General features: G+C 38.2%; 3 protein-coding genes and 1 non-coding gene across 4 annotated transcripts; 2 read left to right on the top strand and 2 right to left on the bottom strand.

The window, feature by feature from the left end:
- Nucleotides 1-1,478: 1,478 nt before the first annotated feature.
- On the bottom strand, nucleotides 1,479-3,703 carry LOC111798620. Its single transcript, XM_023681866.1, has 3 exons — nucleotides 3,074-3,703; nucleotides 2,452-2,799; nucleotides 1,479-2,370 (listed from the first exon to the last, which is right to left on the bottom strand). Exons 1-3 carry the CDS (start codon nucleotides 3,506-3,508, stop codon nucleotides 1,762-1,764), a joined length of 1,392 nt encoding a protein of 463 aa, XP_023537634.1. The 5' UTR covers nucleotides 3,509-3,703; the 3' UTR covers nucleotides 1,479-1,761.
- A 4,333-nt stretch (nucleotides 3,704-8,036) lies between these two features.
- Nucleotides 8,037-10,934, top strand: LOC111798619 (probable LRR receptor-like serine/threonine-protein kinase At3g47570). The gene is made up of 2 exons (XM_023681865.1): nucleotides 8,037-10,270; nucleotides 10,348-10,934. Exons 1-2 carry the CDS (start codon nucleotides 8,062-8,064, stop codon nucleotides 10,767-10,769), a joined length of 2,631 nt encoding a protein of 876 aa, XP_023537633.1. The 5' UTR covers nucleotides 8,037-8,061; the 3' UTR covers nucleotides 10,770-10,934.
- Nucleotides 10,935-11,420: 486 nt separating this feature from the next.
- LOC111798616 (putative receptor-like protein kinase At3g47110) lies at nucleotides 11,421-14,754 on the bottom strand. The gene is made up of 2 exons (XM_023681863.1): nucleotides 12,032-14,754; nucleotides 11,421-11,949 (listed from the first exon to the last, which is right to left on the bottom strand). Exons 1-2 carry the CDS (start codon nucleotides 14,685-14,687, stop codon nucleotides 11,564-11,566), a joined length of 3,042 nt encoding a protein of 1,013 aa, XP_023537631.1. The 5' UTR covers nucleotides 14,688-14,754; the 3' UTR covers nucleotides 11,421-11,563.
- Nucleotides 14,755-18,663: 3,909 nt separating this feature from the next.
- On the top strand, nucleotides 18,664-18,736 carry TRNAT-UGU. The gene has a single exon. It is a non-coding gene; the product is annotated as a tRNA-Thr (tRNA).
- Nucleotides 18,737-20,079: the final 1,343 nt, after the last annotated feature.

Genomic DNA, 20,079 nt, shown 5'->3' with positions numbered 1-20,079 from the left:
AAATTTGTCATCATATTGTCTGAATAAAGAACCCTCTAACCAGCTAGGTTCCAAGTGTAGAGCTAAACTAGCTAGCTAGCTAGCTGCCCCTATCTTCAACCAACATTCCAAAAGATTTAAAGATACAATGATCCACGAGGTTGCCAAGTTCCAACCACCGATCAATCCACAAATTTTGGTCGATAGGCTATGGTAAATTTAATCTTAGATCAATATTTTAAGACTAGACAACCTTAAAATCAGTCATCATAGTACCACCTAGGTGCTAAGTACAAAAAGAATGTGCATACCAGTTGGATCTATGTACAGAAAAGGAGAGGGACCATAGACTTACTATAACAGTCAAAGTTTATCGCGGGCAGATATTGTCCACTTTGGCCAATTACATTACCTTACAATTTTAAAACACGTTTGCTATAGAGAAATCCCTGTTTAAAGCTGGAATGATTCGAGTTAAGATTATGAGTGGGTGGGCATTAGTCTTCTCATTATAATGATTGGGACCTCAGCAATTGAAAAGATCTTGGCTTGAAGTTTGCGTGGAAAAGGAAAAAGGAAAGCAACATGGGACTCCATTATTTAACATGTACGTACCAGTAGAGTGTAAGGTTTAAGCTCCAATAATGGCTTCTCATTTTCTCTTCTAATACGTAATAAAAGCTGCTTGAAAAGACCTCCCAATAATGGCAGCACCAGATTGCATCATCTCAGGATCAACAGTCCCTTCTGCTCATTCAAATTCATCATTGTTTTGATGGGAATACAACTCACCAATTATGCTAACAAGTGCTTCCAAAGCTGACTTTCGATGGATTATGACAACAAATCGAGAATGTAAGAGTTCAAAACGTGTATGGTAAGAAGAGGTTTTCACACCTTATAAGGAATGTTTCGTTTTCCTCTCCAACCTATGTAGGATCTCATAATCCACCCCCTTTGGAGCTCAACGTCTTTGTTGGTACACTGCCCGGTATCTAGCTCTTATGTCATTTGTAACAGTCTAAGCTCACTATTAGTAGATATTGTCCTCTTTTACAAATGGAGGACAATATCTGGGTTTGGGCTATTATAAATGGTATCAGAGCTAAACACTGGGCAGTGTGCCGGCGAGAATGGTGGACCCTCAAGGAGGTGGATTATGAGATCCCACATTGGTTGAAGACGAGAACGAAATATTCCTTATAAAAGTGTGGAAACCTCTCCATACCATACGCGTTTTAAAACTTTGAGAGGAAGTCCAAGAGGGAAACTCCAAAGAAGACAATATCTATTTGCGGTGGGTCTGGGCTGTTACAAATAGTATCAGAGTCGGCTGTTACAAATAGTATCAGAGTCAGTCACTGAATTGTGCGAGACACTGGTAAGAGTAGAGCTAGACTCTCTCTCTATATAGTAGACACGTTTTAAAAACCTCGAGGGAAAGCTTAAAGAAGACAATATCTACTGGCGGTGGGGTTAGGAACAACATGGAGATTGCATTAATACTAATAACATGAGATTTGATTACAAGACAAAGTGATCTGACCTTGCAGAATGGGAACTAAATTTCATAAGTATTCTTTGGATGAGTATTGACAGTTTATAAAGAAACAGTGGAAGATTATATGAATGGCAATGCTCTATTTACAAATATAAAAGGGTATTGATCTCAGTTCCTATATGAGCTATTTAATCATCTCATGGAGTTCTACGCACCTAGCTTGCTATCAGTACAATAATTTACTATCACCCGTCCATCCCTTTCTCATCTTCGTCGTCGTCTTACGAGTCTGTATTCCAGATTACAGTATCGTCGCCAAGCTTGTCGAGAGCAGCAACTTTAGCATGACATGCTGCTACAGCATTGTCAATGATCTGATCCTGAGGGAGCTCACAAGCTTCACTCACTGAACCGAATTTTAGTTCAGCTGGAGGAATGAAACAATCTACAGATAAACCAGGGACATTGAATGCTACTTCTTCAATTGTCCAAGCTTCTTCCATCCTGGTCTTAGTGTGGCTCATAGCAGTGTCTCCAAATCTGAAGAGGGTTACTACCGAACGTCCCGAGTGTGCGATCATAATCCCCTCAACGGGTCGGTAGTCATCGAGAAATGAATTGATTGTAGTCTCCCAGTAAACTGCGTCGCCTCCGTTGTTTTGTATGCGAGTCAAGTGAGAGTCTTCCAAGTGCACTAGGAGACCAGTTTTCTGACTGAAATAACCAAATAAAACATGTCGTATAATCTCGGCTGGCCCTTCGCTCCTGGCCTTCAACGTTGCGGGATCTGCACAGAGCTTGAGGATGAAGCAATCCTCATTGTTTATTTTCTTCTCCCCTGTGCATCTTGCATTGGCAAACATGCTTGCAGTTGTTTTAGGATCAAGTCCCTGAAAATTGGAGATACATAAGCAAAATGATCGAATACGGTGTCGTTATAGAGACCGAAAAACAGCATTCTGTGGCTTCACCTGAAGTGCACGACGCAAAGGTCTAACAGGCCCTTTAGCACAATGTGCACCAAGCCATGGTGTGTGCCTCCATACAAGCCTCCCATTGCAACCAGCATGAACTTTGCTGCCACCAAGTGCAAGCTCTACATACCACATGTCTGGATTCATTTGCCATAAAACAAACCCTCCCGACTCGGCATCTTTCGAGGAGTTTCGACTCCTAATAACTCGGTTCGCAGTTTCAAACTCGGAAGCTACCATTCGTACCTTTCCCATGGCATATGCATTTTGAATAGAGCTTTGAAGCTTTTGGCCTCCAGAAGCAGCGGTGTACTGCTGTAATATGTACTGTGCAGATGAAGTTTCCTGCAAATGAATCCATCCAACACCATGCTATTCAGAAAATTCAGACCATTGACACATACAATAAGCTCCAAGAATCAACATTCAACCAGAAAAAACACAAAAGAACATACAATCCTAAATTTCTGAACAATCCATGATCACAAGTGAATATGGAATGGATCAATCTAAACTGGGTTTTCCCCCAACGCATTGAATCAGTAGCAAAAGAAATGGGTGTGAAGAAATTGCGTAAATTAAGAACAAAAGAAACGGAAGAGAGAGGAGAAGGACTGACAATGGGGGTGTCTTTGATGCAGAGATGAGGAAGAGGCTCGGAGGAGGCAACATGAACAGGGGCAAGCGGGGCGCCTAAAACCCCAAGCAAAAGCCGTAGATCGGAGCGTTTATAAGCAGAGCAAGAAACAGAGGGAGCTCTACAGAGTTGGCCCTTCATCCATTGCGCCCATCTCCCTTCCATTTTGGGATCCTCGCCGTCCGTATCATCAGGACCTTCCTTCAACGGCGACAATGCCTCGGCAGGCCTCAAGCTCCCGGATCTCCCGAAGAAGAGTTCATGGCGGGAGAGACGGTGGGCAGCCTTCCTCCGGCGGCGCAAACTGGGGGCCGGAGAGGTACTCCTAAGAGGGGATTTGGGTCTGGATTTTCCGGGAGAAAGGCCCCTAACAACCTCGTGTTTAAGGGAGGAGAAGAAGCCCTGTTTTGTGTCCATAACCCAAGAAAGGGGTTGAAGAGAAACAGGGGAAAGTGATGTTATTGGAAGATTGCAGAGGAAAATGGAGGAAGGGAGTGGCAGAGGAGTCTCTCGGACAGTGGGAAGGAACAAAGCACGCTAAAAAGCAAACAAGAAGCATAAGCTACACAATGTTTCAGACCAAACCAGGAACAAGATAAAGTGATGCCGTTTGAAAGAAGGAAACGCTCACCACAATGTTTTTTTTTTTTTTTTTTCAAAATAATTTTAAAACAAAATATTAATAATTTTGTAAAAATATAAAATTCAGAGGTATTTTATTAATTTAATCTTTAAAAAAATTTAATTAATCATAAGCCGTTAATTTTTATTTTTCCTCAAATACAATTAATTAATTAATTAATTAATATCCATTATCCTCACGTGCATTGCACGTTATTATTATTATTATTTTTTTTTTTTTATATTTCGGGGGAATTAAAGAAGGAAAGATATGGGTAGTTTGGGAAAATGGGGCTGCTACGTCACGACAAAACGAGACGGAGACGCTGAAACAGAAATCTGACGCCGATATCTTATCTTGCGGAAAAAGACCGCCGGTTCGCCGCGACAACGGCGGCGCGTTTCCGGCATAGAGCTATCAGGAAAAATATTTCCTATATTTCCTATATTTTCTTTTTAAAAAATATTAGTTTCAAACGGTTGATGAAAGTCCCATCTGAGGGTTCTCTCAATTGGTATGATGTCTTTTGATAAGTCTAGACTAAAGTCATGAGAGATTATGTCAATATCATACCATTGTGGAGAGTTGTGTTCGTTTAACATGGTATCATAGTCATGCCCTAAAGTTAGTCGTGTCAATAGATTGGTAAATCCTCAAATATCGAACAAAGGATTCCAAAGCACTTTGTTCGAGATGAGGTGTTGGATGATAAAAGTCTCACGTCGGCTAATTTAAGAAATGATCATGGGTTTATAAACAAAGAGTTCATGAGTTTATAAACAAAGAATACTCTCTCCATGGGTGTGGGGCCTTTTGAGGAAGCTCAAAGCAAAGCCATGAAAGCTTACGCTCAAAATGGACAATATCATAACATTGTGGAGAGTTGTGTTCGTTTAACATCAAAATATATATATATATATATATTTCCATATAATTTTTATTAAACAAATAAAATATATGAGCGGGGTGAGGCAAAGTGGGGATTTAGGTAGGAATAGAGACGTGAATTATAATTTTTGTCCCTCGGTTTATTTTAGTTAACGAGTAAAAATCTCTCCATTTCTCTTGATTCTCTATTTCGGTAGGGATATTCTACCCTCTCCGTAGAGACCGACATGACATCTATCACTTACCGTCATAGATTGAATTCTCCGAATAAATAAAGAAACTTAAATTACAAATTTCGTCCTATAATTATTAATATTAAATTTAATTTAAAAGGATTAAAATTTGGTAAATAATTCTCATAAAATGTAAAAATTGGCCTGCGGTGTGTAAAGTGTGCAGTTCAATGATCAAGTGGGCAAGCATGCGCCAAAAGTTTATATTATTTTTAAAATAGAAATGGTAATAATGCTTAATTCTCGGATAAGGACTAAAATTTTAAATTTATTTTTACAAGAATCGAAGTAGAGATTTTCCACCTAGATCAAGTATGGATCGAGTTCCTCGTAATGAATGTTATTTATATTTCTCCTCATTCTCTCTCCCGGTCAGAGAAGGTCCCATGAGATAAACATGCATCTCTATTCATTTCCCGTCAATTTTTTATTTACTTTGAAGGGTATGTGATGGAATTTAACAATTTACCATTATTATCGTTTTGCTTCTAATTAAATTAATAAAGTTGGCGATACTTAAAAGAAATTAATGAAAATGACGATATTTTAAAGATTTGTTTATACATTATATTAAATTATGAATGGTAGTTGAAGGAGAATGTGGTAATTATTTTCTGGAAAATATTGCTTTTTTTGAATAATAAAATATTTAAAATAATTAAAAGTGAGTAAGACGTATATGTAATATGCAAACCACTCGTTTGGTTTGGTTTGGTTTTTCCCTTTTCTTTTATTTATTTTTATTTATTAGCCCAAATAAATTGACCATTTTATGGTTTGGTTTGGTCTATCAAATTATATTTATTGAATATTATTAAAATATTACAAATTGAAATGAAATTAGGTAATATATGATGTTATATGATTAAATTTAAAAAATTCTTTGCGGGAGTTGTTACCATTTTTTTAATAAATTTTTATACATTAGTATTTGTATTATGTTCGATAAATTCAATGCTTAAATGAATCAATATTTGTCTCGACTAGCCAATTACAATGCCCAATTGATTTAAAGTACCTATCTTTGAATTAAGATCACTCACGGTCAGATGTTAGAAAATGTAACTCGTTCATGTTCATTCAGATTCAACATCTTTTAAGACGTTATAAATTGTGTCAAATAAAATAAAAATTCAATAGGATATGGTTCATGAACTAAGAGGTAAAAACTAATGAACATCTAACATAAATAAGAGATATATAAATAAATCAATATTATAATATATATATATATATATAAAAGATTTTAACAGTTTTGGGCCAGAAATGGGCCATTTATGTTTTGGGCCATAAATGGGCCATTTATGTTTTGGGCATGGCCCCTTCTTCAATTTTGTTTGAAAGAGGTGTCAAATAATTTTTATTAAAACAAGTAGTCCATTTTCTAAATAATTAAAAAAAAAAAAAAGCGATTAATAAATAGAAAAACTATGATATATATATATATATATATAGATATATATTATAACTTAATTGACCCTCCCATAAAAATATATTGAGTTGGTCCATTTAGATGATTAGATTATTTACTCAAATTTTTATTTTTAATAAAAATAAAATATTAATATATAAAATATCTATTTATTTAATTTTAAACATTAAATTAAGATTTACTATTAAATGTAATATATATATTTTTAAAAAACTTAAGAATCGATAATAAAAAAAGTTATAGAATTAAATAAACTTAAAATAAATATAATTATATCATAATAATAAAAATTAAAGGTTGGTTTGGTTCGACGGTAGGGTTTTTGTATTTTAGGGATTTTAGGAATCCAAAAATCAGTTCAACCTATATAAGTTGATAACTCAACGAAAACGGTATAGATTGAGTTAACCTAATCAAATTTTTGATCTTTTGAAATCGAATGATTCAAATAGGGTCGATAATCCAACCCAACCTAACTCAAAATTTTTTAGATGAATTGGGTTGAGGCGGTTGTTTATTTTTTTATTTTTAAATAATTTTAGAAGATCCTACTTATCCAAATATATGTAATATTCATTATTAAATTTCATACAATTCAAACATCAAACCTTTACTATTTACAAGTTACAACACATTACTAACATATGTTACAAACGTCAAATATTCATCATCTTTATAATATTCTTAAAATTAGAATTGAATTCGGCTGTGAATCCTATTTACACGCAACCCCATCAAACAACCATTTAATCAAATTTGGAATTGGTCTACATATTACTTCATTGACTCAATAAACTTCTTGCCACTAAATGTCATATTTGGCATGTGTTTTAACTCTTTCTATTTATTTTTACGTCTTTTCGCCTTGTGGAATATTCATTTATAAAAAACAGTTGAAGCCCGCTAGCAGATATTGTTCACTTTCAACTTTCCTCAAAGTTTCAAAAACGATTCCGCTAGGAAAAAGTTTCTGCAGCCTGGTGTCTAGCTCTAATACCATTTGTAGCTACCCAACCCCACTGTTAGCTTATATTGTCTTCTTTGGGCTTTCTCCGTTCCCCTTTCCAACCAATGTGGAATCTCAGAACCCGAGAGACCTATTTTTCCCTCTCTCTCTCTCTCTCTCTTTTTTTTTTTTTTTTTTTTTTTTTTTTTTTTTTTTTTTTTTTTTTTTTTTTNCCAGTAAGAGTTAGGCCAGAAAATTAATCCATCAACCAACAGTAAAATGGTAGATTGTCTCTAGTCAGCGTGTGTTTTGGAAAAAGAAAATTCGTATTATTTCTGAATCGTTGCGTTCAGGCGAGCTTAGTTAGGAGTTTAAAACAGAAGCATTCAGTTCATAGTTCATCCTGGCGCCCATTGTCAAGAACTCCTAGATAGACATGGCTACTACTCCTCAAATTGCTCACTTCATTAAGGCTGTAGCTTTCTTCAACTGCATACTTCTCGGTGTCGTTGGTTCAACCATCGACACCGACAAAATGGCGTTGCTTTCATTCAAGTCTCGACTTGGCTTCTCAGCTGCCACCTCTCTGTCCTCATGGAACCAAAATTCCTCACCCTGCAACTGGACTGGTGTCAGCTGCAGCAAATATAGCAGCAGAAGAGTTGTTAAGCTTCATCTTTCTAGCATGGGGCTGTCGGGCTCCATACATCCTCATATTGGAAACCTTTCTTTCCTTCAATCTCTCCAACTTCAAAACAACCAATTCACAGCAACAATCCCTACACAAATCAATAATCTTTCCCAGCTCAGAGTTTTAAACAAGGTGGGTTTCCATTCAACTTCACCGCAATGCCTGCCCTTGAGAGTCTTGACTTGACATCAAATCAAATCACAGATCGACTTCCTAAAGAGATGGGTGTTTTAACCAAGCTTCAAGTCTTGAACTTGGCACGAAACCAACTCTACGGCACAATCCCCGCAGCCTTTGGGAACATTTCCTCGCTCGTTACTCTAGACTTAGGGACCAATTTTCTGAATGGATCGATACCAAGCCAAGTGGGTGAGCTTCACAATCTCAAGCATCTTGTGCTTCGTCTCAATCATCTCTCTGGCCTAGTTCCACCCAACGTGTTCAACAAGTCCTCATTACTCACCCTTGTCTTGGCTTCCAACAGATTTGAGGGAACATTTCCACCTGACATTGGAGACAATCTCTCCAATCTTTTAGTCTTCCACTTTTGCTTCAATCAGTTTACTGGAACAATCCCTCATTCAATCCACAACATGACCAAAATTCAAATCCTACGCTTTGCTCATAACTATTTTCATGGAATGCTGCCACCAGGTTTGGAAAATCTCCCTCAACTTTCATATTACAATGTTGGGTCGAATAAGATTGTCAGCGTCGGTGATGATGGACTTAGTTTTATACGTTCTTTGATGAACAACTCGCATCTCGATTACTTGGCAATCGACGATAATCAGTTGGAGGGTCTAATTCCAGAAACTATTGGAAATCTTTCGAAGGATCTTTCAGTGTTGAACATGGGTGGGAATCGTATGTATGGCAACATACCTCCCTCAATATCTAATTTGCGTGGCTTGTCTCTGCTAAATTTGAGCGATAACTTGTTATCAGGTGAAATCCCACCTCAAATAGGCAAGTTGGGAATGCTACAAATGCTTGGTTTGGCTAGGAATCGATTCTCTGGTAACATCCCAACCTCACTAGGAAATCTTCAAAGATTGATTGAATTTGATTTGTCAGGAAACAGTTTAATTGGAGAAATACCAGCTTCTTTTGGGAACTTTGTGAACCTATTCTCGTTGGACTTGTCCAACAATATGCTGGAAGGAAGTGTACCAAAAGAGGCACTCACTTTGCCTCATTTAAGCAAGCTTTTAAACCTATCCAATAACCTTTTTAGTGGGTCTCTGCCGAAAGAGATTGGGTTGCTACAAAATGTTGTTGCCATCGATATCTCTAATAACCATATCTCTGGTAATATTGTTTCTTCAGTCAGTGGTTGCAAAAGCTTAGAGGTACTGATAATGGCCAGAAATGAATTCTCAGGCTCCATTCCAAGAGCTTTACAAGATCTTAGAGGCTTACGACGTCTCGATCTATCCTCAAACCATCTTTCAGGCTCCATTCCTAGTGAGCTTCAGAATATAGCAGGGCTTCAGTTTTTGAATCTCTCTTTTAATGATCTGGAAGGAGCAATCCCTATAGGTGGAGTATTTGAAAAAATCAACAACATTTATTTAGAAGGTAATCCAAAGCTTTGCTTGTATTCTTCATGTCCAGAAAGTGGATCTAAGAGTGCAAAACTAACTAAAGTTATAGTCTACACGGTTGTATTTTCAACATTAGCACTCTTTTTTGTGATTGGTATGGTCATCTGTTTGAAGAAGAAGAAATCGATGGTTGTACCATCGACCGAGTTGCTGAGGAGGCAATATGAAATGGTTACTTATGATGAGCTGCGTTCAGCTACAAGAAATTTCAATGAGAAGAATTTGATTGGAAAAGGAAGCTTTGGTTCAGTATACAAAGGAAATTTAAAGCAAGGAGTTCCTGTGGCTATCAAGGTTCTTGACATGAACAGGGCTGGTTCTATAACTAGTTTTTTGGCAGAGTGTGAAGCCTTGCGGAACGTGAGACATCGAAATCTTGTTAAACTCATCACAGCATGCTCCAGCATAGACTTCTCAAACATGGAATTTCGAGCTTTGATTTATGAACTTTTGAGCCATGGAAGTTTGGACGAATGGATTCAAGGCCAAAGAAGCCATGAAAGTGGAATTGGACTCAATATCCTTGAGCGAGTGAACATCGCCATCGACATCGCTTCAGCGATAAATTACTTACACCATGATTGTAGGTTTCCTATAATCCACTGTGATTTAAAGCCCAGCAACATTCTTTTAGATGAACACATGACTGCAAAAGTAGGAGATTTCGGACTGGCTCGGTTGCTTATGGAAAGTACAGACACTCAATCTTCTATCACTTCTACACATGTTCTAAGAGGTTCCATTGGTTACCTTCCTCCAGGTTTGTTCATCACACAACTCATCACATGAATAAAATCAATGCTTAGTGACTAACTATCTAGAACTTTGAAACTGCAGAGTATGGCTATGGAGTAAAGGCAACAAAAGCAGGAGATGTGTACAGTTTTGGAGTAACATTGTTAGAACTTTTTACAGGGAAGACTCCAACAGATGAATATTTCACAGGAGAACTGAATTTGGTAAAGTGGGTAGAATCGTGTTTCCCGAACGATTTGTTGGAAGTGATAGATTTCAAATTGTCAAGGCTTTGTGTGGATTTGAAACACGAAAATCAAATCATAAATTCTGATAAGCAGAAGGGTTGTTTGATCCAAACAATTGAAGTTGCGCTCTCATGTACAGTGAATTCTCCGACAAACCGCATTGACATCAAAGATGCTCTATCAAAGCTTAAAAATGCCAAAGACAACCTAATTTGTTCTACTAAGAAAAGCGTTTCATGCAGCGAAGATTACTCAGTTCATGATTTAGAATATTGAGTAAAATTCTAATAATGTAAAGATTACCAACCTGAGCGATGACCTAAATTTGAAATGCGCAAAACTTCGGTGGAGATCAATGAAGGAGCGGAGCCAAGGGTTTGCAGAAGACTCTTTTTGACGGTGGAGCTCGCTTTCATGACTTAGCGTTAAGGTTTCACAAAAGGCCTCCTACTCCATGGAGGTCATATTTTTTATTATAAACATCATTCCTTAAATTAGCCAACGTGGAATTTTCATCATCCAACACCTCACCTCGAACAAACTACGTCACTCCTTATTAATTGAGGCTTGACTCTTTGTCTTAGTCATTTTTTACTATGCCTTCGAGGAGGCTCGAGTTCTTTTCTTCTGGAGTCCTTTGTTCGACATTTGAGGATTTACCAATCTATTGGCACGACTAAGTTTAGGGCATGGCTCTAATATCATGTTAGACGAACACGACTCTCCACAATGGTATGATATTGTCCACTTCGAGCATAAGCTCTCATGCCATGAGGCTTTTTGGGGAATCCCAAAGCAAAGCGATGAGAGCTTATACTCAAAGTGAACAATATCATACCATCGTGGAGAGTTGTGTTCGTCTAACAAGGAGAACTAACCATCCATAGCTACTACTTTTCACAATAACATGATACTGTCCACTTTAAATATAAAGCTCTCGAGATGTATCCTATAAATTAGTTAACGTGGGACTCCCTCCGAACAATAATTAGCCGTCGGTGGATCGGTCGACTTAAAAATTTGCAACGAATGTTACCCTTAGACAGCAACAAATTTGATGTTTTTTTTTTTTACTCATTGTTCCCATTTGAATGATGAACAAGAGTGGCTCTTATCGTCTTGAGCTTTACAAACACATCTTCCATGCTAATACGTTTATCAGGCGAATTAGCAGTGCAACAGAGTCCAACACCCATGACATCAACCAGACAATCATACTGTTTTCTTGGGTTAATCTTTTGTTGTTCATAGTATAAGTTGAAGCGTGATTCCAACAGGGCAGCGTCCACTACTTCATCCATGTTATTTGGATAACCCAACTCAACCCATTTCATCAAGCTCAGCTCTCCTGAAAACCCTTCATCAGTTGGACGTTTCCCTGTAAAAAGCTCCACCAATGTCACTCCAAAGCTGTACACATCTCCAGCTCTTGTAGCCTTCCTTCCCACACCATACTCTGCAAAACCACACACCTTGCTTAGTTTCGAATACCCTTTAAAGGTTTATGAATAAAACACAAAACTTTAACGTTCACAAACCTGGAGGAACATAGCCAATGGAACCCTTTAAGACACGGCTCGAAGTAATGGAAGATGATTGGTTGGTTTCGCCTTCCATCAGGAAACGAGCTAACCCGAAATCCCCAACTTTTGCAGTCATGTCTTCCGACAGAATAATGTTGCTGGGCTTTAAATCGCAGTGGACAATTGGAACGTCGTAGCCATTATGGAGGTAATCCATCGCAGAAGCAACATCAATGGCAATGTTCAATCTCTCCACTAAGTTCAGCCCAGTTCCATTTTCATGAAGTTTATGCTTATGAATCCATGAATCCAAGCTTCCATTGCTTAAGAACTCATAAACCAAACCAAGAAACTCGTTCTGCTTCAAGTCAATGCTGCAGCATGATGTGATTAGCTTAACAAGATTTCGATGTCTCACATGTCTTAGAGCCTCACACTCAGCCAGAAAGCTCCTCACAGAACCAGCTCTCTCTGTGTTGAACACCTTGACTGCAATACCAATCCCCTGTTCCAAATAGCCTCTGTAAACTGTCCCAAAGCTTCCTTTCCCAACCATATTTTCTGGGTTGAAATTATCAGTCGCCAAACAAAGCTCACGATGGGAGATCATTTCAGGCTTACCCTTTACCCATTCAGTTGATAATGACAATGGAACCTTTGATTTTCTTCTCATGAAGTAAACAACAGTTCCAAATACAAGAAGCATTGCTAACAATGCTGATAAAACAGAGACGACAGCAATTTTAATCACCTTTCCTTTTGTCCCTGTGGCTGCACATGAGAAATATCCATCACAAAGCTTTGGATTTCCTTGCAAATAAAGGTTGGTGATATTTCTAAACTCCATTGGAACAACTCCCTCGAGATCATTAAAAGAAAGGTTAAGAGTTCGAAGAGCATTCAACCGTTGAAGCTCATCAGGAATGGGGCCTGAAAGATGGTTGGAGGAGAGATCCAGAAGCTGGAGGCCTCTAAGAACATCAAACGTTCTTGGAATAGGACCTGAGAGTTTATTTCTCGCCATTATCAATACCTCCAAGCTTTTGCAGCTACTAATTGAAGGAGGAATGTTACCAGAGATATGGTTATTTGAGATATCAATGGCAACAACATTTTGTAGAGACCCAATTTCTTTGGGGAGAGACCCACTGAGAAGGTTATTGGATAGATTTAGATGCTTGCTTAAAGCAGGCAGAGTGAGTGTCTCTCTCGGTATACTTCCATTGAGCTTGTTTTTGGACAAATCCAAGTGGAGCAGATTCTTAAAGTTCCCAAAAGAGGTGGGTATGTTACCAACCAAATCGTTTCCTGATAAATCAATTTGATTCAACATTCGAAGATCACCCAAAGAACTTGGAATGCTACCAGACAATCGATTCCTTGCCATAAGAAGCACTTGAAGCTTATCCAATTTGCCAATTTGAGGTGGGATTTCACCTGATAACGAGTTATCACTCATATTTAGAAGAGTCAAGCCGTGGAGATTAGAGATTGTTGTGGGTATCTTCCCATAAAAACGATTCTCTCCCATATACAGCTTAGAAAGTTCCTGGGAGAGATTCCCAATGGAATCCGGAATTACACCTTCAAATTTGTTCCCCTCGAGAGTTAGAAAGGCAAGGCGAGAGCAGTTTGTCAAGGAAGTGATGAAATTGAGGCCCCCATTTGCATCAGAACCCACAAGCTTGTTGTACCTGATGTTGTACATTGAGAGATGGGTAAGTTTCTCGAGGCCTGGTGGGACTGTCCCTTCAAGAAAATTGTCTCCGAACCGTATGATTCGTATTCTTGTAATGTTATGCATCGACTCAGGGATTGTTCCTGTAAATTTGTTGAAGCAAAAGATGAACACTAAAAGATTGGGGAGTTTTTCTCCAATATCCTTGGGGAATGTTCCCCAGAGGTGGTTGGAGGCCAAGGTCAGAGTAACCAAGGAAGACATATTGTATATGCCGGGAGGAACAGTCCCAGAAAGGTTGTTAACGGCGATAATCAGGTTCTTCAAGTTTGGAATGTTGGATAATTGGGTGGGAATGGATCCACTGATTGAATTTGTTCCTAAATTTATGGTAACAAGCGAGGTAAGATTACCAAAAGATGGTGGGATTGCGCCGTAGAATCTGTTTCCGGCCAGAACAAGAACTTGTAGCTTGGTCAAGCGGCTGAGCTCGTCCGGGAGTCTGTCATTGATTTTGTTGGACCTCAAGTCAAGGGTCTCGAGATCTGCCATTGTCGTGATGTTGGAAGGTAATGGGCCTTGTAAATTGTTGAAACTCATATTCAAAACTCTCAGGCGAAAAAGCTTGTTGATTTGATGTGGGATTTGCCCTGTTAGTTGATTGCTCTGGAGTTGAAGTGAGCGAAGGAAGGAGAGGTTCCCAATGTGAGGATCGATGGCGCCGGAGAGTTGAAAGCCGGCGAGATTCAGGCCAACCACTCGGGTTTCATCTGTGTTGCAGGTAACGCCGACCCAGTTGCAGGGAGATGATGTTTGGTTAGTCCATGAAAACAGGGGATTTGGAGGCGGAATGGTTTGAAATGCTGACTTGATTGCAATCAAAGCCTGTTTGTCTGTGTCAAGATTCAGAGTGGCCGAGCTGACAGGCGGAAGTGCGAGATATTTGAGAAGAACAATGGCAGAAAGAATGGCAAATTTGAAGTGGGTAGCCATGGGTGGATGTTGAATTGAATAGCAGAGGAGAATGAATCTTATAATCTGATCTCGAACTCACCCTAACGTGCCAAGACTTAAATAAACAATTGTTGACTTCAAGATGGACCAAATATAAGTCTCAATTGGCGTTCCAACATGCATAGGAGTCCCTCCTTCCATATGTTAGAAACAATAATTAGCATTATGAACAAGTCATTATGTCACGGCCCGATTTTCGAGGCTGCTAGATTCAAACGGTGACCAATAAGACGAAAGGGAAAATAAATAAATAAATAGAAGAAAGAGAACGGTAATTTCCAAATTTTTAAAAGAGGTTACAAATATAAAAGAAAATACAAAAGACGGGAAAGGACTGATGCTCCGGAACGACCCTCTTTATGACCACACAATCCTCAAACTCCCCTCCACCTCGACCGGCAACCTGCGAACACCTGAAAAAGATAGAAAATTGGAATGAGTATTAAGTTATATTTTGTAAGCCACCTACTTACCGGCTTTCATATTCTCATGAACTTCTTTTTACCTCTATGATGTCTGGTTCTGGTCTTATCTCTTTGGGGATTGCCATTTGGAGCTTGCTACTTTGGTTCTCCGTCCTTTTATTTAAAGGCTAAAGTTCCTTTATGCCGAGTTGTGAGTGACTGGTGACCTACGAGGAGCTACCTCTGCATGGCATACGAGACTACTTGGAATCTTACCTAGGAAGTGAGCTGCAACCCCCTAGGCCCATAATAGTCTCCATCATCGGGAAGGGGCTACCCTTCCCTTATCCCATCCAGCTAAATGGTCTGTACGACGCAGGCTCACGTATCCCATACGAAACAGCTAGGAGAAGTGGATTCTGATCAAAAAATCGTGGTCAAACTTTCTCTCTCGTCGTGCACCCCTAAAGTAACTTGAGGTGAAATGACCGTCATGCCCTTCAATTACTTTGACCTTCTTCCTTTTTCTTTTCTTAGTTTTTTTTTTATATTCGGGTGCTACACACTATGTTATGACCGTGATAGCCATCCCGTCATTACAACTCTTAGGAATTTGTTTTAATAACCTTATTAAAAAATAAGATCTTTAAATTTAAATATATTAAAGAACCTTAAAACCATGAAAAATTACTCCAAGAGAAAATATGATTCAAATTTAACCGGTTAATCAAATATTTCCTGTCAATAGTATTTGTACAATAGAAAGTACGAAGAACTAGTTGAATTTCTCAAAATTAGGGTTACTTCATATAGGGTGGTCATGTTACCCACGTAGATAAAAAATTATCTAGTAATTCATATGAGTAATTTAAAACATTATCACCTAAATCAAGTTGATGATCGTTGCAACACCATCACCAAACTTGACATCACCCTGAACCAACGAGATGTAAAAAAATGAAGAGATCCTAATCGAGAGTCACAAACTCCTCACGAAAGAAACAACTTGGAAATGAGCTAAAGATTTGGAAGCTTGAACTACTTGGACGTGGAAGATTAAAGAGTAGTTCAAGCTTTCACAATTGACAACATCGTCAAGTGTTAAAGTATGGCGAATATCTCCGACATGCTTGTACAAGTCCTCCTTAGCGACGCTATCCCAGTGTCGAGTAATTAGTTCTCTATTTATTTGCTTAGACATGTCATTTTGTAACTATATAACTCCTCGACTTTTACATGTTCATGCCTACTAAAGTAAATTTGCATAGAAAGATACTGTAGATGGAAGTAAGTAGACATCAAATCTCCCTCCGAACAAGTGTTGTTGATATGAATCAAGACATTTTTCGACCATACCTCACTAAATTCGAAGAGGGTAACAAATTGATCTTGCTACGAGTCTAGTAATAGAACTTTTTCGACCTGCATATATTCATTAACTAATAAGCTTAAGTAGTATCGGGGATTGTTGGAGTCTCATATTGGTTAATTAAGGAGAAGATCATGAGTATATAAACAACAGATACTATCTGTATCTCTATTGGTATGAAACATTTTTTAGAAACTAAAAGTAGAGTCAAGATAGCTTATGCTCAAAGTAGATAGTATCATACCCTCGTGGAGGTCCGTTGTTTCTAACATGGTATTAAAGTCATGTCTTTATCTTAACTTAGTTATGTCGAACAAAGAAATTGTGAGCTACAAAAGTGTAGTCATAATGACTCAAGTATTGAACAAAGTGTGTAATTTGCTCAAGAGCGTAAGAGAAAGAGGCATCAGGAGAAGCTTACAAGTGTCGAGTAAAGGGTATATTTTGTTCGAGAGCTCCAAAGAAGAAGTCAAGGCTTGAAGGAGAGAGGTTGTTGAGAGCTCGAGAGAAGATATCAAGGAAAACTCTATGGTGTATTTCTTGGAACTCCACGTGGATTAATTAAGAGGAAGATCATGAATTTATAAGTAAGATACATTATCTTTATTAGTACGAGGTCTCTTAAAGAAACCAGTGGNTCAGTGGAAGAAAGGTTTATTTATTTATTTATTTATTTATTTATTAATTAAAGATGACTTTATTGAAAGTCTTTATTAGTTTTATTGAATAAATCTAGTCACCAAATATATCATATAATAAATATTTACATGGTCAAGTAAGCTAACTAAATGACCACTCATATTATGATTACTGACCTCATAAATCATATTATAAGATACGATCACAAATTATTATTTCAAAAATTACGAGATGGAATTAATTTAAACATAGTTCAGCAATTAAATATATTGTAACTGTAATGACCCTAAATTTCCATATATCTAGAGTCGCCACTCACGCAGAATATAAATCTAAAACTGCTCATCTTTATTAGTGAAAAAATTTAAAGCTTCAAAATACGTTCAAACATTAAAAAACACTGTCAGTCTTACGTGTTTCAAACATCATGCTGGAGTTCAAAAAGATAAAAATAATTACAAATTAAATAATTTAAATGAATGAAATGCAAACGTCCTATTCTAACCAAGACTAGGAATTTTAGATATGCAACTATCCTATGCACGCGCCACAGTCTCTGATCACGATGCCACCGTCAACCGTACATGGGAGCCTTGCCTTTACCTGAAAAACAATATGGCACACGGCCTGAGTATTTCGAAGTGACCCCACTATAGGGGCCATGCTAATGCAAACATATGCAATCATGAATTAGGGACCTATCTCTGATCATCTTAGGGGTGGCCTCCAGTCTCGGACAAATTGAATGTGTAGTACTTCCCTACACACGACTCACACGTGCGAGTGTGAATCCCCAGGGCGCTCGCACACCCCTTGGACCCTCTAGTCAAGCTAATCTGTAGCGACGTCCGGAGGTCAGCGGAACCCCATAGTGTCATGCGCCTCATGNCTTTTCATTTTTCTTTATTTATTCTTACCCTTAGGGCAGATCCTCTATAACATAACTAAAAATAACTTGATTATTCGATAAATTATTTAATTATAGAATTATAATTAATATTATATTAATAGAATAGCCATTAACCAATTATTCCATAACCCATTATATAATATATATATATATAATATAAAAATAAATATAAGAAATTTCAATATCACTATATAAAAAGAGAAAATCAAAATTATGTAATGAAATATTGTAATATTTCCATTTCATTTAAATAGATAGACATTCAAATAGCATAGTAAAAAAAAAAAATAAAGAAAAGAGTAAAGAACTAAAAAACCTAAAATCAAAATAACCAAAAATAAGAAAAATAATAAGAATTTCCAATGTCATTTGAATTCAAAAATAAAAATTGACAATCTAATTGAGATTAACACATTAATTATTGATACACACCCCATTTGATAAATAGATCAAAATTTTCTATCGCTCTATTCTATTAATAATTATATTAATTATTATATTCTATAATAGAACAATTCCAATATTCAATATTTATTTGAAATTGAATTAGATTCTATATTCATATTAATTGGGAATAGCTAAGATCCCAGTAATTTAGTAAATTACTATGCATGTAACATTTCCGTTATGTGAGCCCGCTTAGCTCAGAGGTTAGAGCATCGCATTTGTAATGCGATGGTCATCGGTTCGATTCCGATAGCCGGCTTTTCTCTATTTATTTGATTTTTGACATAATTATTAAATCAAATAAATAGAGAAACGACTTCTTCCCCTTTTTCAAAGGTCACCGATCTACCATGTCGTAGGAACTTCCTATTATGAATAAAAATGGAGAGGTTCTATTTCTGTAGAACAAATCAAGAAAGGAACTCTTACTTTTGTGTATCATATACAGATACAATAGGATCCGTATATTGATCAAAGTCATCTAATTAGTCTTTGTTTTGTCGTACAATACTTTACTGGATTTCGCTTACTTGGTTGACCTTGGCTGAAGTACTCCCTAAATAGCTAAACGTAAGCTCCCGTTCCATGAGAGTTGCTTTCTACGTTGCCGGGGTTTGTTTCCTATCACACCGTTCACCACTTTCCGATAGTATTTCACAATTAATTTACCTATAAATCAATAAATGTGAAGTACGGCTCTAAAACGGCCTCGAATACCTTAATCGGGGTCGAAAACATATTCGAAAGGGTTGAAACAGTGGAAATCGGGCTGTAAACAGGTGAGCCGAGCCGAACAGCCGCTGGAGCGTCACTGGAGGGAGCCCGAGTCGTTTGCGCCGAGCGGAGTCGAGGGACCGCTTGCGCCATTGTGTGACACGTGGCAGCAGCAGAGCGAGCCACGTTGTGCGGTAGCGTCGAGTCGAAGCACGGGTCGCAGTCTGGTTCGGGTCGTGGTCCAGGTCGCAGGCTGCGGAAGGCTACTGGGCCAAGACTAATCGTTGGATCTCGGCTTACTAGGCTGGGCTGCAAGTGTTTGGGTTGCAGGCCAGCTCGATTGGACCGTGGGTCTGGTCTCGGGTTGGTTTAACTGAACCGTAGCTTCTGAGCTGGTTTGAGGTTTGAGCCGCTGTAGTTGAACTGGGCCGAAGGCAGAGGCCGAGGGAAAGAATGGGCTGGCTCTCTCGGGTTTTGGGTTCGGGTTGACCCGGATCCGTGGATCTCGCCTTCCTTACCCGACTTCGGCCGATTTTTCGGCAAGTTTTCTCTCTCCTTCCCGCGGCATTTCCGTTGCCGATTTCGATCCTCTTACTTCCTTTTCCTCTTTATTTGTCGTCCTTCTTTCTTTTCTGGGAGTTTTGCGTCGTAAAAGTTCCTAAAACAACAGATCTAAAAACGATTAGAAAAACCCAATTTTCTAACCTTGGTTACCGACGACGGCACTTAAGAAAAAAAAGCACAAAACGCACCTTGAGTTATTGTGCTTTCGTTAGGGATTCTTCTCGTGGTGGTAACTGATCGTTTGGTGTCAGTTTTCGGGTGGTTTGGGGGCTTGTCGGAGAAACTGGAAACTCGCCGACATTTATCCGAAATCTCCCTCTCGTA

The sequence above is a fragment of the Cucurbita pepo genome, chromosome LG07, assembly GCF_002806865.2.
Source record: "Cucurbita pepo subsp. pepo cultivar mu-cu-16 chromosome LG07, ASM280686v2, whole genome shotgun sequence".
NCBI lineage: Eukaryota > Viridiplantae > Streptophyta > Magnoliopsida > Cucurbitales > Cucurbitaceae > Cucurbita > Cucurbita pepo.
Note: the sequence above shows the minus strand (reverse complement) of the source record. Positions and strands in the feature narration are given on the sequence as shown.